General features: G+C 54.1%; 1 protein-coding gene across 3 annotated transcripts; it reads right to left on the reverse strand.

Moving 5' to 3' along the window:
- Positions 1-2,387: 2,387 nt before the first annotated feature.
- RSPO1 (R-spondin 1) lies at positions 2,388-22,986 on the reverse strand. 3 transcript variants are annotated; one of them, XM_069548492.1, is made up of 6 exons: positions 22,473-22,986; positions 17,489-17,885; positions 6,630-6,821; positions 4,313-4,462; positions 3,851-4,039; positions 2,388-3,136 (listed from the first exon to the last, which is right to left on the reverse strand). In XM_069548492.1, the coding sequence occupies exons 2-6, from the start codon at positions 17,580-17,582 to the stop codon at positions 2,973-2,975; spliced, it is 789 nt and encodes a 262-aa protein (XP_069404593.1). In that variant the 5' UTR covers positions 17,583-17,885; positions 22,473-22,986; the 3' UTR covers positions 2,388-2,972. The 3 variants fall into 3 exon arrangements, with proteins under 3 accessions (XP_069404593.1, XP_069404678.1, XP_069404768.1); XM_069548577.1 differs by lacking the exon at positions 22,473-22,986 and adding an exon at positions 19,484-19,659; XM_069548667.1 differs by lacking the exons at positions 17,489-17,885; positions 22,473-22,986 and adding an exon at positions 16,495-16,599.
- Positions 22,987-23,369: the final 383 nt, after the last annotated feature.

Raw genomic sequence — 23,369 nt, forward strand, 5'->3', positions numbered from 1 at the left:
CACCGACTCAATGGACGTGAGTCTGAGTAAACTCTGGGAGTTGGTGATGGACAGGGAGGCCTGGTGTGCTGCAGTCCATGGGGTCGCAAAGAGTCAGACACGACTGAGCGACTGAACTGAACTGAACTGAGTGTTTACCCGCCACCGTCACCAGGACATCGCATTGGTTTGTCAAATGCAACTTGATCGAAACCAAGGTTTTGTTCTTTTTTCTCTTCCCAAACTGGTCTTCCTCGTGGATTCCCCATCTCAGAACACAGCATCATCCTCTGTCTGGATGTTTGAGCCAGAAATGGGGACTTTGTCCTTGACACCTCCTTCTCCTTTCTCTCCTCGTCCATGTCCAGTTTATCACCAAACTCTGCCAACTTTGTTCTCCAAATACCTCTGACTTTGTCCTCCTCTCCCCATTACCACTGTCACTTCCACCAACACATGTCCCCTGGATGACAGCGACAGACTCCTAAACAGCTTCCTGATAATCTGTCTTCTATACTACAACCAACATGCTCAGTCTTTCAAAATTTGCAAAGCTTTGCATCTAATCATGCTGGCTTGCTGCTTAACTCTTCAGCAGCCTCCTTTGGCTCTGAAAATAAAGTCCCAACTCTAGGCGGACCTTTCTGCAAACAACACACTTCCCTTGCCCTCCAGGCCTCCCAGCTGCATTGGTTTTCTTTCATTTCATTGAACACCAAGCTCCTTTCTGCCACAGCACATTTACATGTTCTGGGTCCTCAATATAGGACTATGCTGTCCAATACAGTAGCCACTAGCAACATACGGCTAGTGAGCACTTGGCTAGTGAGCACTTGAAACATGGCCAGCACAACTGAAGAATGGAATTGATGATGTACGTTCATTTCAATTAAATTAAAAATTTTACATGTATTCAATTCAGCTACCAGAAAATGTTAATCTACCCTTTAAACAACTTGGGTACGTGGTAGGTGAATCTGTTTAAAAATGTTTTATTTCAGCTGTGTTGGGTCTTCGTTGCTGTGCTCAGGCTTCTCATTGCGGTGGCTTCTCTTGTTGTGGAGGGTGTGAGGGCTTCAGGAGTTGCGTGGGCTCAGTTGCCTCATGGCACGTGGGATCTTCCCGGAGCAGGGATTGAAACCATATCCCCTGCTTTGGCAGGCAGATTCTCAACCACTGGACAACCAGGGAAGTCCTGAATCTACTCTTTAATTTGAATTTTTATTAAACCTAAATACATATCAAGTATTTCTGGAGAAAATTTAGTGTCTGAATTGATATGCTATAAAGGGGAAGTATATACATAGAATGTTGAAGACAGTTTAAAAAAAAGAACGTAAAAGAGCTCACTAATAATTTTTTTATATTGATTACATGTTAAAAAGAACAGCTTGCATACATTTGGTTAAATATAAGATAAAATGAACTGCACCTGTTTCTTTTTACTCTTTAAATGTGGCTACTAGGAAAGTATTAAATTAGATAAGTGGCTCACGTTGTATTTCTATCAGACAGCACTGGTCTAAACACCCTTCCTTGTCTTTGTGTTAACTCCTCTTCATCCTTCAGAGCTTAGCTCAAATGTTACCTCCTCTGAAAAACTTCCCTGAGATAGCTTTTATTTTTATTTACTTTCATAGCTATGTGTGTGTTTCAGTGGTTGTCTGTCTTCAACTACACCCATCTATAATTACACATTTTTTGGAAGGATTACTTGATTCATGCCTGTCCCCCGACCAACCCCTAAGCTCCACGAGAGCAAGGCCCCTGTCTGGCTCCCCGCTGGAAACCAAACATCCTTCCAGAGCTTGGTGACCAGATGGCTGCCAGCGGACACTTCAGAATGACAAGAAAGGATTCCACCCACTCTTCTGCCATCTACCCCACCACTGGGGTCCAGTGGTCCCCAGCCATCTCAGGGTCCTGGACACTCCCTCCCCCTAAAGTGCTATGATAACCCTTCAGGATATAGATTCTACCTCTCCCAGATGGGAAGTCTTCCTTTAGAGCTGACCAGGATCCTTCCTGCTGCAAGCTGGCCAAGACCTCTATTCCATCCTTCGAGGGAATGAGAGCAGTGCTTCTCAGGCTTGAATGTACATGCCAGTCACCTGGAACCTTGTTAAAATGCAGGCTCTGGTTCATCAGGTCTGGGATGGAACCTGTAAATTCTCATTTCAAACAAGCTGCCTCCTTATAACGTTGGTGCTGGTCCACAGGCCACCCTCTGAATAACAAAGATGTAGAGAATCTGGTTCCCTCCCCGCATATTATCCCCCCACCCCACCCCCGCCCCATAGAGGAGGCCAGCAGGGGTCTCTTAAAATTCAGCCCTGTCTCTTCCTGCTCTCCTACGTACTCCACCAAACCCTGTACCCTGAAAAGAAGCATAGTACCTGTGGCTACTGTTGTCAGTTGGTTTTCGTTTTTAATTTGAAATAAACCTTTAAGCAGTTTTCAGAGTCAGGAAAGCCCTGATATGAATGTGTAACAGTACTCTCCAAGGATAAAGTCACACAGCTGGAGATGCTGAACAGTTCTCAAGCTTTGGCTGCTGTCTGCACGCAGGCTGGTCCTATGAACTCCTCCAGAAGGTTCCACTCTGCAGAGTCTGGGCTTGGACGCTGGTCAACGTTCTCTCTGATGCGTCCACTGGTTGCATCACAAACCAAGTGTGTGCCTCTTGGCCCTCTGAGGGGCAGAGAGGACCCCTCTGCTTCCCCACCCTGCTCACACAGTGATGTCCCAGGGACAGAAGTGTCTTCCAGTAGCTTCGATGTGTGTGTGTGCATGCGCGCGTGCACGCACACATGTTTGCACGTATGTCAGTCACCTGTTTGGACATGGGGGTCTGTGTGCACGTGTCTGTGTGTTCCTGTATGTATGGAGAGGGTCTGTGCGCATTGCCCCCAGTGCTCCGGTTCAGTAAAGCTCTCATCACACAGAGCAGCACTGGGCTCCTTCTGCATGGACCGGGAGGCTGAATAGGGTCCCTAGGTGGGCCCCGCGGAGGTGACCGGCCCCACTGTCCCTTGCTGTTGCTGCTGCTGGCCCTTGCGTCTCCGAGCGCCGGTGCCCGCCTCCTTGCTCTCCTTGCGGCTGGGGTTCCTGTTGGCGTTCTCCCGCCTGCCCTGGCTGCCCTTCCTCCTCTTCTGCCCTGGAACCCCAACAGCAGGAAGAGTCAACAAAGGGCGTCCTGACACAGCAGGAGGCCCTGGGCATGGCCAAGAGCGGGAGGAGGGATGTGGTCAGGAAGCTGGGCGGGGGTGGGGAGGTGGGGGGGGGGGCTGGGGAGGAGGCCCAGATGTGGTCCAGGTGCCCTCCAGACCTCCTCGGACAGGGCTCTGCAACACGGGTACTGAGAGGGGGTCCCATGAGCCTTTTCACTCTCCACCTGAACCAAACGCCTCCTCTTTCCTCACGTTTCCTCAGACCTTGGATCCCAGTAGCCCGAGGGCATCTCCCAGCAGGGCACTGCAGCTCTGGGGACAGGCAGGATGGCTCCCCACTCCTCCATCCCACACCACTGCCACATCATTGCCACCTGCGGGCTGTGTGACCTTGGCCAAATCACTGCCCCTCTCTGGGCCTTCGCACCCCCCTTCCAAGCTCCCCTTCTAAGGGTCCCCAGTGCCAGCATCCCCTGAATCAGAAGCAATGGGGAGGGATAGGACCACAGAAGCTTCCCGCCATCCCACGCAGCTGCGTGGATCACTGTCTGCCTGGCACGGGTTTGCACAGCATGGGGTCCTGAGTTGAGGGTGCCCCATCTGGCCCTGGCCTGAGCCCTCTTCTGGGTCACAGGTAGGAAACAGAGGTCATCAGACCTCCCTCAGCTGTGCTGACCGCTGACCCCCAGGCCGCAGCTCACCCTCGGGGCAGGGTGTCCTCCGCACTGTGCACCTCCGCGTCTCCTTGGTGTCTGAGCAGACGGCGTGGTCTCCCCCCGGGGCATGGAGCACCCTCCGCGTCCGCTCCTCCAAGCCCCTCCGGAAGCCACAGAGCTTCTTCTTCTTGGAGCAAGGCCCCCACAGAGACCACTCACTCATTTCACATTGTGCTGGCGGGAGGGGAGGAAAGCAAGGGGAGGAAGGGGTCACGGCTCCTCACCTGGCCCCCAGGTACCCCCCAGGGAGCCTCTCCCACCTGGTCTCGGCCTCAGCCCCGGGCCAGAGGCATCCTTAAAGTCCAGAGAGCATAAAAGTCCTCAGAGAAACTCAGGGGGTGGTCGTCATGAGCTTTCTCTGCACGGAGCCCAGCCCACGCTCTCCGTGGGAGCCTGCACCCACCCACGCTGCCCACCCCTTCTCCGGCCGGGACCCTGCCGGCTCACCCGGGCTGCTGCACTCCATGGTGCCGTCTGCAGGCGCAGAGCCCTCGGGACAGGCAGGGTAGCAGCGGCCTTTGTGCAGGTACAGGCTCTCCTGACACTTGGTGCAGAAGTTGTGGCTGAAGCAGGCCTCGCAGTGCTCAATCTTGCATTCTGAGGGGAGGGCCAGACCAGGGGTGGGGGCTCTGGCTCAGCCCCAGACAGACCCCTCCCCTCATCCCGTGCCCACCCACCCACACAGGGCAGGACAGTGGCCTGGAGCTGCCACTGCCACAGTGGAGTCTTGGGAGAAAGAGAAATGAAAGCAAGGGGCGGGGAGAGAGGAGGCCAACACAGCCCCTCCTGAGGGCCGCTGGGACTCTCCCCACCCACCACCTGCCCAACCCAGCACCTGCTCCAGGCCCGGGAACCCAAGGGGAGGCCCAAGAGAGCTAGATTCAGAGCACAGGAGATTAGTGGGGCGAGAGGAGGGTCCCAGTATCCCAGGGCACCCCAAGGACCACCTGCTGCTGCTGCTGCTGCTAAGTCGCTTTAGTCGTGTCCAACTCTGTGCGACCCCGTAGACGGAAACCCACCAGGCTCCCCCGTCCCTGGGATTCTCCAGGCAAGAACACTGGAGTGGGTTGCCATGGACTGCAGCCCACCAGGCTCCTCCGTCCATGGGATTTTCCAGGCAAGAGTACTGGAGTGGGGTGCCATAGCCTTCTCCCAAGGACCACCTAATCAGAGCCAAACTGAGGGATACAATGACACCCTGAGAGTGGCTGTGTGGTTTCCTCTTCCCCTACTGCTGGGCATCCACAGCACCCCAAAGCCTGGTTCTCCTCCTGCCCAGGGAAAAAAGAATCTGCCTGGAGGATGGGGAGCCATCCCAGGGCAAATTCCTTTGCCTCTGCAAGGTCGCGTTCCAGGAACCACCTTGGTCAGAGTCCTGGGTCCCTCCCTGATGCCCTCCTGCCAGCTCTCTCTCCTGCTGGGAGGTGGAAGGAGAGGGTGGCTGGGCTAGGCTGGAAGCCAGAGGGGTCTTTCACAATCTCGCCCCTCCCGGACTGTGGGCGGAGCTGACTTCCTACTAGTCCCCGCCCCTGAAGTCTGGGCTGCCAGTTTCCCAAGAGCAGGCAGAGCAAGGAATGCCCTACCCAGATCCCCGAGGACCGAGAGGGCAGTCCTGGGGTCCCACCTCCATCCTTATAAGCTCCCCACCCCACCCCACCCTCCTCTGTGCCTCCTGGCCTCTGAGTCCTGGGTTTGGTGGCAGGCAAAACACAAACAAAAGTAAGAAGAGCCGCTCCGTTTGTTTTGTGCCAGACACTGAGGCTGACATATGCCTCTCACAACAATCCTGGGGGTAAAGACGAACACCCACATTTTGAAGATGAGGTTTGGAGAGGCTGTGACTTGCCCAAGGTCACACAAGGAATAAACAGCAGAGTTGGGATTTAGAATCCAAGTTCTGAACTCCCCTCAGGCATTTCCCTGGGACCTTGATCTTATCAGCTATGAAAAGGGTACCATCACTTAGGTCTGTCTCCCTCCCAAGGTGCCTGTGTGGCTGAACCGATAGAAGGTCTGGAAATGCATGCTAAACTCCAAGGCTCTGAACAAAATGAGAGGGTCACTGGCATTGTTTACCAGAGAGGGTTCACCGCGTGGCCCCCTGCTGAGAGGGAAGTGTGACAGCGTGTGCTTCGGAGGACGTGAAACTGTAGCTGATGTGAGAGAGCGGAGCAGAGTGAGATGGGAGGTGGGGAGGATGGGGAGAGAAGGCTGACCAGGGCTTGAATTTCCCTGCAGTCAGTGGAGCCAGCCCCGATTTTTTTTTAGGTTATATGTCTCAGAAGCGTCTTTCTGGCTGCAGGGCAGAGGGAGGGTCGAAGGGAACCAGATGAGGGTTGGGGGACAGATGGAGGTTATTGCAGTGGTCCAGGAGAGAGGGGATGGGAACCTGGATGAGACAATGGCAGTGAGGATGGAAAGGAGCTGGAGGAGGCACAATTTGGTTATCAAATGGCTAAGGTGGGGGCATAGATGAGAGGCTGGCTCTTAGGTCTGTGCCTTGGGTGATGGGTTGGGACACTGAGAGTCACCCGTGGGAACACAAGTCAGTGCAGGTTTGGAGGGAGGAGATGCGGCTATGTTATGGGCTGGAAATGTGGGTGGGGTGTCTGGGGAGATGTCTGGCCAGCAGTTGGATATTGGAATCAGGAACTCCCCTCCTCAATACCTCCTCCACCCCTCTTGCAGCCCATCAACAGTTCAAAGCACCCCCGCCCCATATCCAGAGTTTCCAGCACCCTTCCCCAGCCCTGCCCACACTCACTGATGCACTTGTTCATGTCAGGGTTGCGGGCATCAAAGTATCCAGGTGGGCAGGATGGCAAGCAGACGCCCACTTGGCGGATGTCGTTCCTCTCCAGCAGGATGAACAGCTTGGGCGAGCACTTGAGGCAGCCGTTGACCTCCGAGCAGAGCTCACAGCCTTTGGCACAGGCCTGGCTTCCGTCGGCACTGACTGCAAGGATGGAGCAAGGGTGAGAGGCAGCTGTGGGAGAGGCCTCCGTCTTTCCCAGGCTCCCACAAGGATGGAAAGTGAGTAGATAGGAGTTTCAGCCTACAGAACGAATGTGCTTCTCAGAAAGTGCAGGCCAGGCTGGCAGCTCTCTGCAAGGCCCCTTTATAAACCTTCCCAGCCATCTGCTTTCAAGGGAACTAGCACAGCAAGAGCTGCCATCCACCCTAAATGCCCCCTTAGCTCCAGGAGCAATGCAGGCTCACCCCCCAGACTTGCTCCACCATCCTCAGAGAAGGTGCTGAAGCCTGGAATTTATACAGCCCTGAGAAAACTTTAAGGACAAGAGGGATAATGAGAAAAAGGCCACCTACCCAGAGACAGGAAGACAACTGGAATAAGCTATGTCTAGAACAGTGGTCTCAACCAGAGATGAGTCTGCTACTCAGGGGACTTTTGGCAAAGTCTGGAAGCCTTTTGATGATCACACTGGGGAGGGGGTTTCTAGTGGCCTCTGGGGGACAGAGGCCAGGGATGCTGCTAAACATCCTACAATGTATGGGGCAGCCCCCACAACAGCAATCTGGTCCAGATGTCAAAGGTGCTGAGGTTGGAACCATCCTTTGAGCCAGTGAGGTCCCCAACCCCAGGGTTGAGTTTCAGACCTACGATCTTGTTTCCTCCTTCACTTGTTCAACCAACACTCACCTGGCCCTGCCCAGGTACCACAAGCAGTGCAAGTGCTAGGGACATGGACTCAAAGACCCCTGGCTATCCTGGACTGGTCTCTCCAGGGTACGGACAGTGCCTGCAAATGGGCACAAGCTGGCAGCCACGAGGATCAAGAGAATCCAGAACCAAGGGAGTCACAGAAGAGGGGCCATTTGGGTGAACTCTTCAAGAATGAATAACGATTTGTCCATCAGGAAGTAGAGACTAGGGCCCTCTAGGGGCAAGACCACAGAGGTGTAAAGCGACCTGAAGGAAGTTGAGGAAGGTTGGGGGTACAGGAGAGGTGGGCAGGGGAGTGGGGGAAGATAAGTAGTCCTATCTTTATGTTCATAGGAAGATGTGGAAAAAAGGCCATTGCATTAGATATATCTGAGAATATATCTGAGAACCACCATGTCCAACAAGTCTAAACTGGATTTTCTACTCCAGGGCTTTTTGCAGCCTTTGTGGATCCCCTGGAGAAGGGAATGGCAACTCACTCCAGTATTCTTGCCTGGAGAATCCCATGGACAGAGGGCACTGGCTGGCTATGGTCCATGGGATCACAAAGAGTCGAACACGACTGGGAGTGATTAACGTTTCAATTCATTTCATTATGCTTCTGTGACTTTAAGTAACTTTCTAAGAGGGAGACAGCTGCACTTCCAAGACATTTTGGCCACAGAACCCTTGTTTCACAATGTTTTAGGGGGACCTTTCTCAGAACTGATGAAATAAAGAAGTCATCAGCAAGTTTTAAGCAGGAGCAAGGTCTGGTCTGATTTACAGGCTGGGAAGTGTCCTCTGCAGCCTGGGAAGAGACCAGAGACTGGAGGAACATTTGGGAGGAAGCTGACCAGATCATCCGGGTGAGAAAGATGGAAAAGTCTTAAACAAAGTTCTGTTCAGTGGAGACGGAGAGAAAATTATTTGAGAGATACTCAGGAAATACAATCAGTATGGCCATTGTGACCAATCAGAGGCTGGGGTACTTCCCAGGGTTCTGGCTTAGGGGATGGGTGGGACCAGTCATTAAAAGAAGAACAAGGCAGTGAGGAGCTGTGTACAGGCTGGAGGAGAGAACCAGGGGAATCAGAGCAGAGATCGCAGAAGACCGTGCAGCAATGGAGGACCCATGGCGTAGACGTCACTGGTTGGACCTGAAGTCAAATGCCTGGCCTGTGACCCTGGGCGAAACTCTGCACCCTGTGGGCCTCCCTTCCCACCACCTAAAAAGAGAGATGAGGATGCTTGCTCTGGAGGGCTGTGGGGGAGAGCTCTGGCTTCAGGGATGATCCTTGATTTCATAACAGGAGAATGAGTAAGAGAAAGGTGAGCAGAGGAGAGGGGGGGAGTAGCAAACACAATAATGATAAACAACAACAAAATCTTAATCATAACCTCCGTAGCTTGCTCCTAAAGGTTGAACACTTATCCTGTGGCAGGTACTGCTCCCAGTGCTTTACAAGTATCATTTGATCCTTAAAACCCATGCAGTGGGGGATACTACTCTTTTTTTCCCCCTCTTTTTCACAGATGAAGAAATAAGAGAGGTTGAATTAGTTGAACAAGGCTTCACAGCCAGTATGTGTTCCAGGCAGTGAGGAAAAAGTTCATGAGAACCAGGGGTGACAGGGAAACTGTCACCAGTTTGGCCAGACTGATTTTTCAAATAGAGAACTTACTTATATAGAGTCGATGTTACCATGTAGCCAATCAACAAATTTAAAACTTAATATCACTCTTGTTGGTTGGGTCCTTGTAAGAGGAAAGGACTCCTCACATGGTTATGAGGGAGCCTGCTTGGGACTGGTTTTCTACTTTGGGCTGTTATTCAGCTATATTCCAAATGAATAAGTCACTGTAGATTTTAGGCACCACTTCTGCTCCAACGCTATTAAGTTGTCTATGACTCAAGGATTTGATTCAATTCATGGCTGAAATGAAGGCTCCCTCCAGGTTTTTGGCTTGCCCTGATCCTAAAAGAGATTGAAGGCAGGAGGAGAAGGGGACAGCAGAGAAGGAGATAGTTGAATGGCATCTCCGACTCAGTGGACATGAGTTTGAGCACACTCCGGGAGATGGTGAAGGACAGGGAAGCCTGGCGTGCTGCAGTCTATGGGGTCACAGGGTCAGACACAAATGAGAAACTGAACCACAACAACAAGAACCAAAGTCACCCAGGTGTCCCATTTGTGGGTGTCTGTGGTTACATTCCCATAACTCACATATTCCCCCTTATCACTTTAGTGAAGGGCACGTTTGCAAAGGGCCTTCTTAGAATCCTGCTGTCCGCCTCCCACTCAACCAGCAGCAAATCTCTGTGCGCATTTCCCTGCAGAGGCCTCAGTGACACGTAAGACAAAGCGCGGCCCATGGGGCATCTGAAATTCATTCAGTATGGCTGGTGCGTGGAGTGAGTGCAGAGGGAAGCAGGGGGCAGAGGCGGAAAGGCCTGAGTCTGTAAAAAAGGAGCACAGACATCATTCCAAAGGCCACAAGGAGTCCCAGGGGCCTTAAAACAGGAGACATGGCCAGGGCTGCATTTTAGAAAGTCCCTCTGTAGTGTGGAGAATGCATTGCACAGACGGCAAACCTGGAGGGAGGGGGACTTCCAGGTTCCAAGAGATGGAGCTGAACCAGGAAGATGGACAGGTGGAAGGGTACAGATGCACGTAAGATAGATATTCAGGCGGTAGAATCAAGGAGGCTAGGTGAGGGACTGGACGTGGGGGTGAGGGCTGGGGGAAAGCACAGGTCAAGGATGATGCCCAGGGGTCAGGCTTGGGTGACGGGATAGCCGCTGGCCCTTCGCCAAGAGAAGGCCCACAGGAGGAGGAGCGGATTCGAGTGGAGGAAATGACGAGTTGGGTTGAGTTTGTGGTTCTGGTGGCACGCCCCTGGGAAGGTGTCTCGTAGGCAGCGGAACCTGTAGGTCTGGAACTCAAGAGAAACATTTTGGCTGGAGCCTGACATGTGGAGTCCTTAGTACAAAACAGTCATCAAAGGCCTGGAGGTGTATGAGATGGCTAGGGAAGTGGGAGCGGACAGTGAGGAGAGGCATTAGACACTGAATAAAAGGACAGAAGAAGAAGGGTCAGCTAAGAGATCGAGGAGGAGCACTCAGACAGGTAGGGACACTCAGAAGCATGTTGCATCATGCAAGTCGAGAGAAGAGGACACTCAAGGGAGGAGAGGGGAGCCCAATGCCAGGTGCTACTGAGATGTCATGTAAGGACCCAGCCACAAACAGGCTGTTGGCATCCCTGGTTGAGGTGGAGAGTGGATGTCAGTGGTTAAGGAGTAAAGGAAGGTGAAGATGGAGAACCATCTCGTTTAAGAGGCAGGCTGTGGAAAGAGGGAGCATGGATCTCCCTGAGGAGCTGTTGTGGGGATTAAATCCGTGGGAGGGGAAAGCATCCTGGGGAAGAAGGGGTGCAGCTTGAGAAGAGGATCAAGAGCTGAGGCCTGGGCAATACTCACATTCAACACACAAGCAGAGGAAGGGCCTGGAAAGAAGCTGAGAAGGAGTTGTTGGGGAGATGGGAGGACATTGGGGTGGGAGATGGAAACCGAGTGGAAGAGGGTGAGATCTTGGGGACCAGGGCTGGGACCTCTGGGGAACCCTACAACACATGCGCCAAGAGGTGATTGGGTGACCTCAAGAAGGGCATTTCTGGTGGAGTGGTGGGATGCAGGCCCAACCACAGGGGGCTGAACAGTTAGCGGAGGGGACGGAGGTGAGGGATAAAGTGAGGAGAAGGGAGCGGGGACTGTGAGCAAGACAGAGGCAGGGAGTGATGGAGTGAAGACCCAAGGATACGAGAAGGTCAAGACAGAACTCAGCCAGTAAGACCAGCCTTGAGGCTTGAGACTGGGGTCAGGGACAGGGGTCTAGAAGCTGAGCTCCATGAGGTTTGGGGGTTCAGGAAAGAGAAGGAGTGCTGAGCAAGGAGGAGGGGGGCTCTAGGATGGGCAGGGCCAGTTCAATGAGGAAAGGGACACTTATCCAGGGGGATGGGAATCAAAGTGTTCTCAGCTTAGCAAGGCAAAAAGATGAGCAGTGAGGGGATGGACAGCCAGAGGGCAGGGGGCTGTGTGTGCTGGGAGAGAGGGGGTGTCCAAGGAGATGCTGGGTGTGGCAGAGGTTACATAATGATTCAACGGTGATTCAACAGGAGAAACTGAGGCTCGTTTATTCCACAGACGTTCACTGCACACCTAACCTGTGTCCAGAACTGCTAGGAGCTGGGGACGTGGAGGAACAGCAACAGATGCCCACCTAGGGCTGGCTGCACATTTTGGGGAATGGAAGAACACTGGAGGACGTGCCCTTACCAAGCAGGCTAGGTGAAGAGGGTGCGCAGACCAGAGAAACAGCCTGGGCAAAAGCTCTGAGGCCCCGACCATCCTAGTGCATCCGTGAAATGGAAAATAGAGCTTTATTCTAACTGGCAAAGAAAGGACCTCAGAAGGGCATGGTTCACAATTTGACACACTCCCTCTGGCTTCTGTGCCTATGATGGGAAGGGGCTTGCCTTGCAGGGCTGGAGCCTCATTGAGGATGGGTGGGCTCAGTGATGGGGAAGGTGCTCAAAGAGCTCATGGGGTCTTCTTCCAACTTCTTCACAAAACTCGCTTATTAAGGTTCTGCTCTTCCTACCCCCACCGTACTCTCCACTCCTCACTACCTCACCCTGCCCCCTGCCTCCTAAGCGCTCCATGGAGCCCACTGCACTGAGCCAGGAAGTCAGGGCTGTGTCTGTTCCATTCCCTGCTGCTTCTTGCCTCCTTCATCCCTGTGCAAAGCCCTCTGAAGCTGATCTTTCTGTAATCAGGCATCGCCCCAGGGTGACTCAGCCCCGCTCCCTGAAGAGCGGCTTCTGGCCACAGCGCCTCTTCTCTAGAGACTTCACTTGTTCCAAGTCCCCAGATTCCTCATCTTGGGATCTTTCCAAAACTCAGATTCATGGTGTCACGCCCCTGCCTCTTGGTGGTTGGTGATTTAGTCGCTAAGTCGTGTCCAGCTATTGGCGAGCCCATGGACTGTAGCCTGCCAGGCTCCTCTCGCCATGGGATTCTCCAGGCAAGAATACTGGAGTGGGTGGCCATTTCCTTCTCCAAGGGATCTTCCTGACCCGGATCTCCTGAATTGCAGGCAGATTCTTTACCAACTGAGCTACGAGTGAAGCCCACAACCCATCAATAGCTCCCTATCTGCTGCAGAACTAAGACTCAGCTCTTCCACCGAAGAACTGATGCTTTTGAACTGCGGTGTTGGAGAAGACACTTGAGAGTCCCTTGGACTTCAAGGAGATCCAACCAGTCCATTCTAAAGCCCTGGGTGTTCTTTGGAAGGAATGATGCTAAAGGGGAAACTCCAGTACTTTGGCCACCTCATGCGAAGAGTTGACTCATTGGAAAAGACTTTGATGCTGGGAGGGATTGGGGGCAGGAGGAGAAGGGGATGACAGAGGATGAGATGGCTGGATGGCATCATTGACTCGATGGACGTGAGTCTGAGTGAACTCCGGGAGTTGGTGATGGACAGGGAGACCTGGCGTGGTGTGATTCATGAGGTTGCCAAGAGTCGGACATGACTGAGTGACTGAACTGAACTGAACTGAACTTCAGCCTAAAAACTTCCATGAGCTGATCCCACCCACTTCATCTCTTAAAACTACCTCTCTGTCCATGGGATTTTCCAGGCAAGAGTACTGGAGTGGGGTGCCATTGCCTTCTCTGACCTCTAAGCAATAGGGAACTATTTTTATTTCTCTGAATACATCCCACTACTTCACATCTCTGTGTCTTGCTCAAGTTGGTGCTTCTGTCAGGAACACCCTCTGCCTCCTCCTAAGCCTAACTCTTTCAAGCCTCAGAACTAAAGTCACCTCCTCCAGGAAGTCTCCCTTGATCTTGCCTTCCGGTAAAATCTGGATAGAGAGTATTTCTCTGTGTTCCCTGCCCCTAGTACTTGAATCCATCACGGTAGACACTGCCTTGTATCATTATTATCAGCTAATATGTCTTTTTCTCCCATTGGAAAGAACTTTTGGAGAGTGGAGCCTGCCTTGTTTCTAAATGCGAGCCCAGTAAGGAGTGAGGCTCCACAAAAGGATAAGACTCTCCCAAATGTAGGGCTGAGGATGAGGCGAGTGAGACAGGGGCTCAGGGAAGGGGCTCTATGAACAGAGCTTACTGTTCGATAAAGTATGGGGAGTGGGACAGGAAATGAGTGGTTGCGGGGTTGGGTGAGGATCAATGGCACGGGAGGGGAAGGCTCCATGACACAGAGGAGGGCTGACCTTGGTTTAGGGGTGGTATCTAGTCTTGGAGGAATTAGTTTCCTTAGAGACCCTTGAGTTACGTGGGTGGAGGTGAAGTGAAGTCAGGGATGACAGGACCCAGGGCCTCACTGAGCAGGCAGAGGCCACATGCTCTCCATTCCTGGTGCCCTGGTACCCTGGGCACACCCCCCTGGGAAGACTGGCATTTTTCAACTTAACTGTGAACTAAGTTTCCCTGCACTTTTTTCTCACCTGGGTCCAAATAGCCTTTAACTGGTCTGTTGGTCTCCCGCACAAGCTCCCTCCCCTCACGCCCCACTACAGCTGGATCAAGCGCTACTCCTCTGATTCAGACCTCTAAGGGGATGTCCTCATTACCCGAAGCTCAAGTCAGGGTCAAGGGCCAACTCCCAGTCTGGCAGCTACCAAGGGCTCCAACCTCTGACCTCTGCCCATTTCTGCAGCATCGCCCCCAGTGCTCCCTCAGCTCCTGGCAGCTTTCATGGTTCTACCCTCATGGGTGTTTGGCTCTTTAAGAGCACAACCCTTCTTTACAGTAGGAAAGAGCCTCCGTGTATAAAGCAAAAGGAGCGGAGCAGTTCCAGTGAAAACCCCAGGGCTCCTGAGAACTGCACCCAGGAATCACTTCTCCAGCTCTCCCCCAGCTGCACCCCACTTCCTGCGCAGTCTGCGCCTCATCCTAGCTCCTCACCTTTGGACATGCTGGTCCCCTGCCTGGGTTCCCCTTCCCCTTCCCCCACCCCCACTCCCTGGCCTGCAGATCACCTGTGCTGTGCTGAGCCCTCAGTCATGTCCGACTCTCTGCGACCCTGTGGACTGTAGCCCACTGGGCTCCTCTGTCCATGGGGATTCTCTAGGCAAGAATACCGGAGTGGGTTGGCATGCCCTTCTTCAGGGGATCTTCCCAACCCAGGGATCAAACCCAGGTCTCCCACATTGCAGGCAGATTCCTTACTAGCTCATCTTTAAAATTACATCTCAAGAGTCACTCTTGGGGCCCCCAAAGCCCTCCTGGTTCCCCTCAGCATTCCCTACACTAGGTTGAAACTGTCTCCTCCCCATCACCCGTGGGTGCTCCAAGATCCATCTCTGCACCCAGGACCAGGATCTGTGGGTTTGAAACGGACACATGAGGAAGGGCCCAAGACATATACATGACTACATACAAAATACATAGCTAGCGAGAACCTACTTTACACCATAGCAAACTCTACTCAGTGCTCGTGGTGACCCAGATGGGAAAGACGTCTAAAAAGGAGGGGATATGTGTATTCACATAACCGATTCACTTTGCTGTGTAGCAGAGACTAACACAACGTTGTGAAGCAGCTATACTCCAGTAGAAATTAATGAAGAGAAGAGTGAATGAGGCTCCGGCCAAGGAAGAGAGACTCTACAGACCCTTTTCTGGGGGAGGAGGTGAAGGCTTCAGATGAAGGAAAGGGCAGTGAGAAGGAGCCGAAAAAGGCGAGTCCAGAGAAAGGCAAATATCATATGATATCACTTATATGTGGGAGCTAAAACCATGGTACAAATGAACTTATTTACAAAACAGAAATAGAGTCACAGATGTAGAGAACAAACGTATGGTTACCAAGAGGGACAGTGGGGAGAGGGGTAGACTGGGAGATTGGGACTGACGTATGCACACTACTGTATTTAGCATAGATAACTACTGCTGACCTGCTCTATAGCACAGGGAACCCCACTCGGTGCTCTGCAGTGACCTGTATGGGCAGAGAATCTGGAAGAGAGTGGATCTGTGTATACATGTGGTTGGTGCCCTTCACTGTGCAGTGGAAGCTTACAGCATCGTCGATCGACTATGCCCCAATAAAAGTTAATTCAAAGAAAAGGGAGAAGAGTCACCTTTCTCTGAGCCTCTGTCCATTTGGGACCCCCACTGCACCCTGAGTCTTACCCACCTCTCTCCCTGTCCTTGCATCTCACCATTAAGAATGTCTGTCACTCACACCGATTGGTAATAAATGCTGGGCTACGTGCTACCCAGGCTGTGGGATGTGGCTGTATCAAAAGTGGAAACATCACAATGGCTGCATTTGATTGGCTGCTGCTGGGACCGGCCCATTCTGATGGCCAGGCCAGTACTTTTTTTTTCTTTCCTAAGTACAAAAGATGATGAACCCAGGTCTCCTGACTCTCTGGTGTAGGTGAGTGTGTGGCTCAGCAGCAGAAGTGTGGCCATTAATGCACGTCACATGATGGTGAGTGGCCTCTCTCGTTTTCTCTCTCCTCTCGGAAATAGAGGAGACTGATTATAAATAGCTAAACCGCATCTGGCCAGTGGAGACCAAAATACTGGCCGCAACAGATGAGAAGGGAGGAAAATCAAGGCCTCGCTGCTGATTAAACCTAACCGTCTCTAATTGTTTGTTAAGCCAGGGATTTTCAGCTTCACCAGTTCTCTGAGCTTCTCTCTCTGGGTTGGATTCTGGCCTTGGCCACTCCCGTGGAGACCCGACAGAACTCCATGGCTTTTCAACCCTTCCTGTGGGCCTTGGTCTGAAGGCCTCAGAAGTGAAGCAAGAGGTGGTGGGGCTAGACTTGAGAGGAGCTGCCCGTCTTGGGGCGTGACATCACTTCCAGGGGACTCTGAGAGACAGACAGACTTGAATCGGGCCTCGACCACATACCCAGGGGCCACTCCCATGACATGACGGCATGTCCTGAATCGCCATCCCTGAAGGCATCGAGGGAAGGATAGAGTACCTGCTCTCAGGACGGCCTAGGATAGGATCCTAGGAGAGACGGTGAGAATGGTGAGGACAGGTAAATACTCCATCAGGCTCTGTTTTCAAGAAGGCTGGGCTCACAGAAACCAGGAGACCTGGGTTTCAACACTGACTGTGTGTCTTTTAGACTGTCGTCTCTTCCCTTTTCTCAGCTTCAGTTTTCCTATTTGTACAATGATGAGTTTTTTTTTTTTTTTTTTAGGCTGAGAGCCCTTTTCTTCCAATGACACCTTATGTGGAAGCTTCCTGAGAGCAAGGAAGAGTGAAGCTACTCTGGTTTGAAGGGTGGTGGGGCCAGCCTTCTGCCCACTGCCTCCCCGTCACCCCTCAGTGCAGCTTCCTGAATCCCACTGAGCAGGGTTAAAAACCACAGTGGTGGACAGGCCCATGAATACTCTGCCCCACTGTCCCTTCCCCATGACCTGGGCAGGGAAGCCTGTTGCCCACTGCCTGTCCATGTGGGTTTCCTGGCCCCCAAGGACTTGGGGGCTGTATTCAGACCACTAAATGAAAGGAACCCTGAACTCCTGGGGGGCACTGAGCACCCCAGGGGGACTGGGCTGGGAAGCATCTCCATGGATACCACACAAAGCCGGTGTGATATCAAAGGGCATAATCCACAAACTGGATCCTCACAGGAGAGGGGTTAATCTAGAAAACAGCATCTACAAAAGGGAAAACAGACAAAGTGAGTTATCTACAGGATGGGTAATCTCAATAAATTAATCCACAAACTGGATAATCTACTGAGTGACATACATAGCTGTAATGGACAAAGCAGAAATCTGCAATGGACATCACAGAATGAAACAGCCGAAGGTCGCAGTCCCCAGACAGTGCCCTCCCCACCACCACTCCCAAGGGCCACTGTGGTCCAGGCCCATCCGTTACTCACTCCGCCTCTGTCTCTTCCCCTTGATCCCCCGGCTGCCAGCGGCCAAATGCATCCAGCTCAGAACCAAGGCCACCACACACAGTCCAAGCCGCATAGTCACTCGCCGGCTCCAGGCCCCTGGTAGGAAGGGTGGTCTCTGCAGGGGTGGACGGCACAGGGCTCTTGCTAACGCCTCCGGGGCTGGGTCAGCAGCAGGATGTCCAGGCCTGGACTGTATCCCAAATCTGCCCTGTATTCCAAATCCACCATAATCTCAGCTGGGGACAGAGAGGGTGTGGGGAGCCTACTTCTCCATCAGCCCATAAAGAGACCCAGAGAGCTTTCCTCAAAGGCACCTCGGGGTGTCACATGGGGAGAACTCTTTGTCACTTCAGTCGGGACACCTCCAAACACCAACCTGTTGGGCGAGGAGAGAGAAGGGTTAATTCTAGAGTACCACTGGGGCCCCCCAACCCGGGCCTCTTGCCCTCCCATGTGGTGCATTACCCAGGAGACAACTCAGAATGTCTGAATGTTACAAGTTACCCTTGTGGCACCCCTGTAGTAGAGATTGGCTCCTTTTCCTATCTTGCAAGAGTCCCTGATGTGGGATGAGAATTGGCTACCCAAGTAGTTGGAATATGGTGGACACTCAAATCAAACTTGTGGATCACTGGAAACCAGCTGCCTGGCTCTTGCCCTGCCCAAAGTGAGACAGCTCTAGCTGGAAGTCCTTCATTAGGTCTAGCCTACAGACTTCATGCTGCAGTAAAATCATGACTCTTAACAAGCAACTCTCTCTGTCCTTCGGCAAGTGACCCCTCAGCCTTCTCTCCCTGGTGCTGAGTCACCCCTGTGCCTTTCACCTGTCTGGAGCTAGAGCAGTGGTCCCCGACAAGCTGGCAGACCCGGCATGGCCCTCCGGGCTTGGCGGGAGAAAAGGAAGTAAGGCTTCCCCCAGCCACAGAAACTCTGACACAGCAGGCCCGGCGGGCCTGGCCTTTGTGAGAGGATAAAAGAGGCAGCGATGCCCGCCCTGGCCAGAGACACAGAGAATGGGGATAATCCCCCAGCCCAGCGAGAGCCAGGTCTCTGGACCCGCTGGCCCGGGTGATGGGGGCAGGGGGAACCGGTCCCTCCCCAGTGAAATGTGTCAGGGAAGTTGGAGCCCAACCTGGGAGTCAAGAGATGAAAGCCCCCTTCCCACTCCCAGCTTGTTTCACACTTTCACAACGAGGCCTGCACATGCGCTGGCCCACACGCTTGCTGCACACGCACCCATACTCAGGCAGGGACTGGAGGAAACAGCGAGTCTTCAGGAAGCTTTGGAGACGCCAGGGAAGCATCGCTCTCCCACTGGCTGGTTAAGATGCCTTGAAAGAATCCCTTAGCCTCTCTGTTTCCCCATCTATGAAATGGGGATAAATACGCCTGCTTCACAGGTTTGCTCTGAGAGTTGTCTGCGTTTCAGCCTAACTAATGAGAAAGTTGAAACACTTGAGTGAAAGTGCCCTTCCCAACCCTGTCCCAGTCTTTCCCCCTTTGCCTCCAGGGAGGCCCCAGGGAGCCCACCTGCATGGGAGATAAATCATTATCCCACGAGGGAGTTCAGCAAGCCCTCCTCGGTCTCTCCCACTGGCTTTGAAGGCCAGACACACTCAAGTGCTTAAGCTGCCTGTGAGAAGTGTTTACACGAGACTGATGGATCCCACCTGGAGCCGTGGCCGGAGCCTGTGGAGATGCCCCCAGCCACCCCCAAGTGCCCCGTCAGCTGCCAGCCCCCACCTGCCCCTCCAGTACACCCTGTGTGACCTGCCAGAACCTTTCCATCTGCCCCAGCTCCCACCACACTCTTCCATCACCCACAGATTACAGACATCTGGCTGAGTGTATCAAACTGGGGTCTTCAGCCCCCAGTCCCAGAGGCTGGCCATCGACCACAATGGTTAAGGGCATAAACATCAGAGTCAGGCTGCCTGGCTTTGAATGTTGCCTCTGCTACTTATTAGCTATTACCTTATCCTAGTTGCTTAGCTGGTTTGAGCCTCAGTTTCTTTATCAACAGGAGAGTGGTGGTTCTTTTTATAGCTTAAATGAAACTGCTCAGAATGGTGCCCGGCACACTAGAACTCAATAAATGTTGCAATTTCTTCCACCAAGACTATATTTTGTGTCTACATTCCAATGGTCATCTAAAAAGCAAAAAGACAGTTTTCATACCATCTGGATACCAATCGTAACACTGAGCACAATGATGCAATTTCCATATTTGCATTTATCTTTATGGTTGATTGCCTTGGCCCCAGGGGTCACTCAGAGTGATATGGTTAACCTCTAATGCTGGTCTTTCTCACACTAAGGTCTGAGGACCCTGGCAGATACATTTTCAGGGTGCCCTGAGTCTTTCCACCTGACAAATACTGAAGAAGACCACACCGGACAAAGCTGGTGTTAAATCCTGGGTCTGTGAGGCTTTGGTCTCACTGTATGCCTGGGGTCCTGGGGCAGAACAGATCTATGCATCTCTGCACTCCATGCGCCTGCAGGGCAAGGCGCTTCCGAGTTCAGCTCCGTCCTGCTCAGTCATGTCCGCCTCTTTGCAACCCCATGGACTACAGCACGCCAGGCTTCAGGGCTCAGCAAAGGCTAGCCCCCTTCCTCCACTACCCTCTACCTCCCTCTGAATTCCCCCTCAGTCCTCCCCGGTCTTAGCTTTCAGTCTGGTCCCTGCCAGGCTCACCCAACCTTTGCCAGGGAGGATCTTCAGACCCACTCCCACCTGTATCCCCACCGATCTCAGCAGGGAAGCAGGGAGGAGGCTCCAGATCTGAATTCCACTGGAAAAGTGGCTCTGGCCTTCCTCGACCATCGTGGGATGGGATGCGTTTCAATACAGAATCAACCCTCCAAAGGAGTTGTGTTCACTCTGTCAGGGATACAAGCGACAGATGGGAAGGCTACAGAGTGTGGAGGGGGTGAACTGGAAGACAGACGCCCCATCTAAGGGGAGAATCTGCTATTCCATTCCAGCTGATTGTTGATAGGCCCGAAGACTGGCTCCACATTACTAGATCTTCTGTTTTTTGTTTTTAAAGTTGAAAACTCTGGATTGCATGTGATATCTGATTTTAAAAGCAGGACAGGTCTCAGACTAGAAATATCACCGTAGCAAGCCTCAGAAGATCCCAGGTCTCTGACTCCACTTCCCTCCAGAGAAGGAGTTCCCACCCTCTTCACCCCCACCCACACACGTGCAGTGGTACACACACAGACACCCACAGTGGGGCCACAGCTGAGAGAGGGGATAGGAGCTAATGACTTTCTTTTAAGCAGCCTGCCTCATTTCTATTGGTTCCTCTGGCTGATTTCCTTTGCCCCCTGGGCTACAAGGCACAGGCAGGTTCTTTTGGGAGGCCCGTCACGCTGCACCGGCAGAGCCAGCATTGGGAACTGCTGGCAGTGACCACGGGCTCAGGCATCCGTGGGGGTGAGGAAGGCACTTTGTCTCTGCCAGGGTTGTGGCGAGGGATCCACATTCATGGCATGCCTGCACCACCTGTCACAGGAGGTTCTCATTGACTCCTCACCACAACGCTAGGAAGAAAATACAGTTGTTCCCACTTCATGGGCAGGGAGAGGTTAGGGTCTCGGGGCACAAACAGTCAGTGAGCTGCTCAGTGTTTGCTGCTCAGGAAGGAACCAAGGGCAGAGCAAGAGGCGGGGAGCTGAGAGGTGTAGGGCATGACCCAGCTTGAGGAAGGAGTGGGAGGCAGGGGCAGAGCTGGGGCCGGGGAGAGAGGCCCGCCTACTAGGTGGTCCAGGAGGGGAGGACACACTGGGGAGGGGGACACGTCCGAGGGGTGGGCCGCAGGGCGGAGACTCAACGTCCCCAGAAGTTTGCAATCTTTCACCTTCTTTCCTGCAACACTATTTGGATAAATTGGTACTCGGTCCGGGGCCGGATACAGACCCAAAAATGTAAACCATTCCGATAATTTCTCATTAGCTTTCCCCGGGACCAGCTACTGGTGGAGAGGACTGGCCGGCGGGGGGCAGAATTGCTGGGCTGGGGGCGGGACCAAGTACGTGCCCGCCCGACCTGTCGGGATTCGCGTGTCAGCCAGAGCCAGGCCAGGTGTGAGGGTCGACCCAACCCCCGCTCCCCGACACCAAGAGGCAGCGGGGAAAGGTTCCGTCACGTCCCTCCATCACGACTCTGAGCGCTGAAAGTCTTCCTCCCTATCATCTAGAGAGGTCCAGCAGGTGCAGGGGGAGGGGAGGTGGACCTGAAGTCCCCCGACTGGCACCCCCACCCCCGCCCCAAATCCAAGAGAACTCTCCAAGTCCGAGAGGCGGGTTTCACAAGAAAACCCTTGCCCCAAGCGCGCGAGCCGGCCCTCCTGGGAGCCCTGGCTTAACACACAGCGGCCACCTCTCCCCAACCAAGCAAGACGGTCCCTCGGCGCCCGAACCCTCGGGACAGTGAACCGCGCCGCCTCGCAGCGCCCCGAGGGGCGCAGCACACACCGTCTGCCACGTCGGGCCCTGGCCCGGGCTCCGGCACTGGGGGTCTGGGGATGGTAACTGGGAGCCGTGGGATTCGGGGGAATCCAAGATGAAGACACCAGGAATCAAGAGCTTCTGCTTCAGGGGCTTGGGGTGGGGGGCGGTGGAGAATAGGTCTGGTGGATTTGGGGAGTTCGGAACTCCGAGCGAGGACGATCGCAGGGGGTTGCGGGGTTGAGGACGGCATCGCCGGGAGGCTGCCTACAGGCTTGAGGGATGCCGAGGCTGGGGGCGGCAGGGCTTGCAGAAGGAGCCCCAAAAGGTGCCCTCTTCCGCCCTCGCTGATTCGAGAGCAGTCAGAAGTCCCCTGCCTCTCACGGTCTCCCCCCACCCCGGCACTCATCTCGGCCAAGCCCCGACGAGAGGGCCCACGGAGCCCCAGGTCCCAGGGGAAGCGGGCGCTAAGGAGGAGGACGGGGCAGCTCCCGGGGGGACTCACCTCCGCGCTGCCAGCCGCGGCGGGCGCAGGCCCTGGAAGGGTGAGGGCGCGGCCGGCTCACCCGCCCGCCGCGGAACTGTCCTGGGCGCCCAGCGCGCCCGCGCTCCGCCCGCCGGTTTCCAAGTTGCTCAATCTGCGGGCGGCTCACGCCCTCCGGGGCCGGCGCCCCACCCGGCGCATCGGTCCTCCGGGGCAGCCCGGTTCGGCCCTCCTCTCCACAGTCCCCACTCGGGCGATCCGCGCCGGGCTCTCCGCCCGCGCTGGGGCTCTCCGTTGCGCTTCGGCTCCGCCGGAGCTCCCAGCCGGGAGAGGGGCTAGTCCTCGGCGCGCACGAGGGAGGGAATCCCCCCCCTTTTCAGTCCCACCCCCGAGCCGGCCCCCCTTCCCGGGATCCGCAGCAAAAAACGGACTGGAGCGCCAGGCCTGGGAGTTCGTCGCCCCCCTCCCGCACGCCCTTGCCCTCAGCTGGGGCGCTGCGCTCGGAGCGCAGGGCTGGCAACTGCCCCCTTGGTCTGGACTCTGGCGCAGAGCCTCTGTCCTGCCTCCTCTCCTTCCCCTACCCTGCCTCCCCGGCGGTTCCAAGCGGCCAGAGCACCGGCGCAGCTGCAGGCATCCTGGGGGCAGAACAGGCCCGTGAGCCTACCAAAACCTCAGTTTCCCATCAGGAGCCTGGAAAGTGACAAGGATCAGGCTCCGAGGGAGTCTGGGGTCCCGCCTACACTCTCTTCTCAGCAGTCAACTCTTCAGAGCATCTTCCCAGTTCAGAGGAAATGTGACCTCCAGGGAACCCAGGTGAGGACCCTCCACTGGGAGCTGGTGCAGAATAGATCTTGAAGCAAAGCCTAGATACGAAATCCCTGCTCCAACACTTACCAGCTGTGTGGCGTTCCTAAATTA

Source organism: Ovis canadensis, chromosome 1 (genome assembly GCF_042477335.2).
Source record: "Ovis canadensis isolate MfBH-ARS-UI-01 breed Bighorn chromosome 1, ARS-UI_OviCan_v2, whole genome shotgun sequence".
Taxonomy (NCBI): Eukaryota; Metazoa; Chordata; class Mammalia; order Artiodactyla; family Bovidae; genus Ovis; species Ovis canadensis.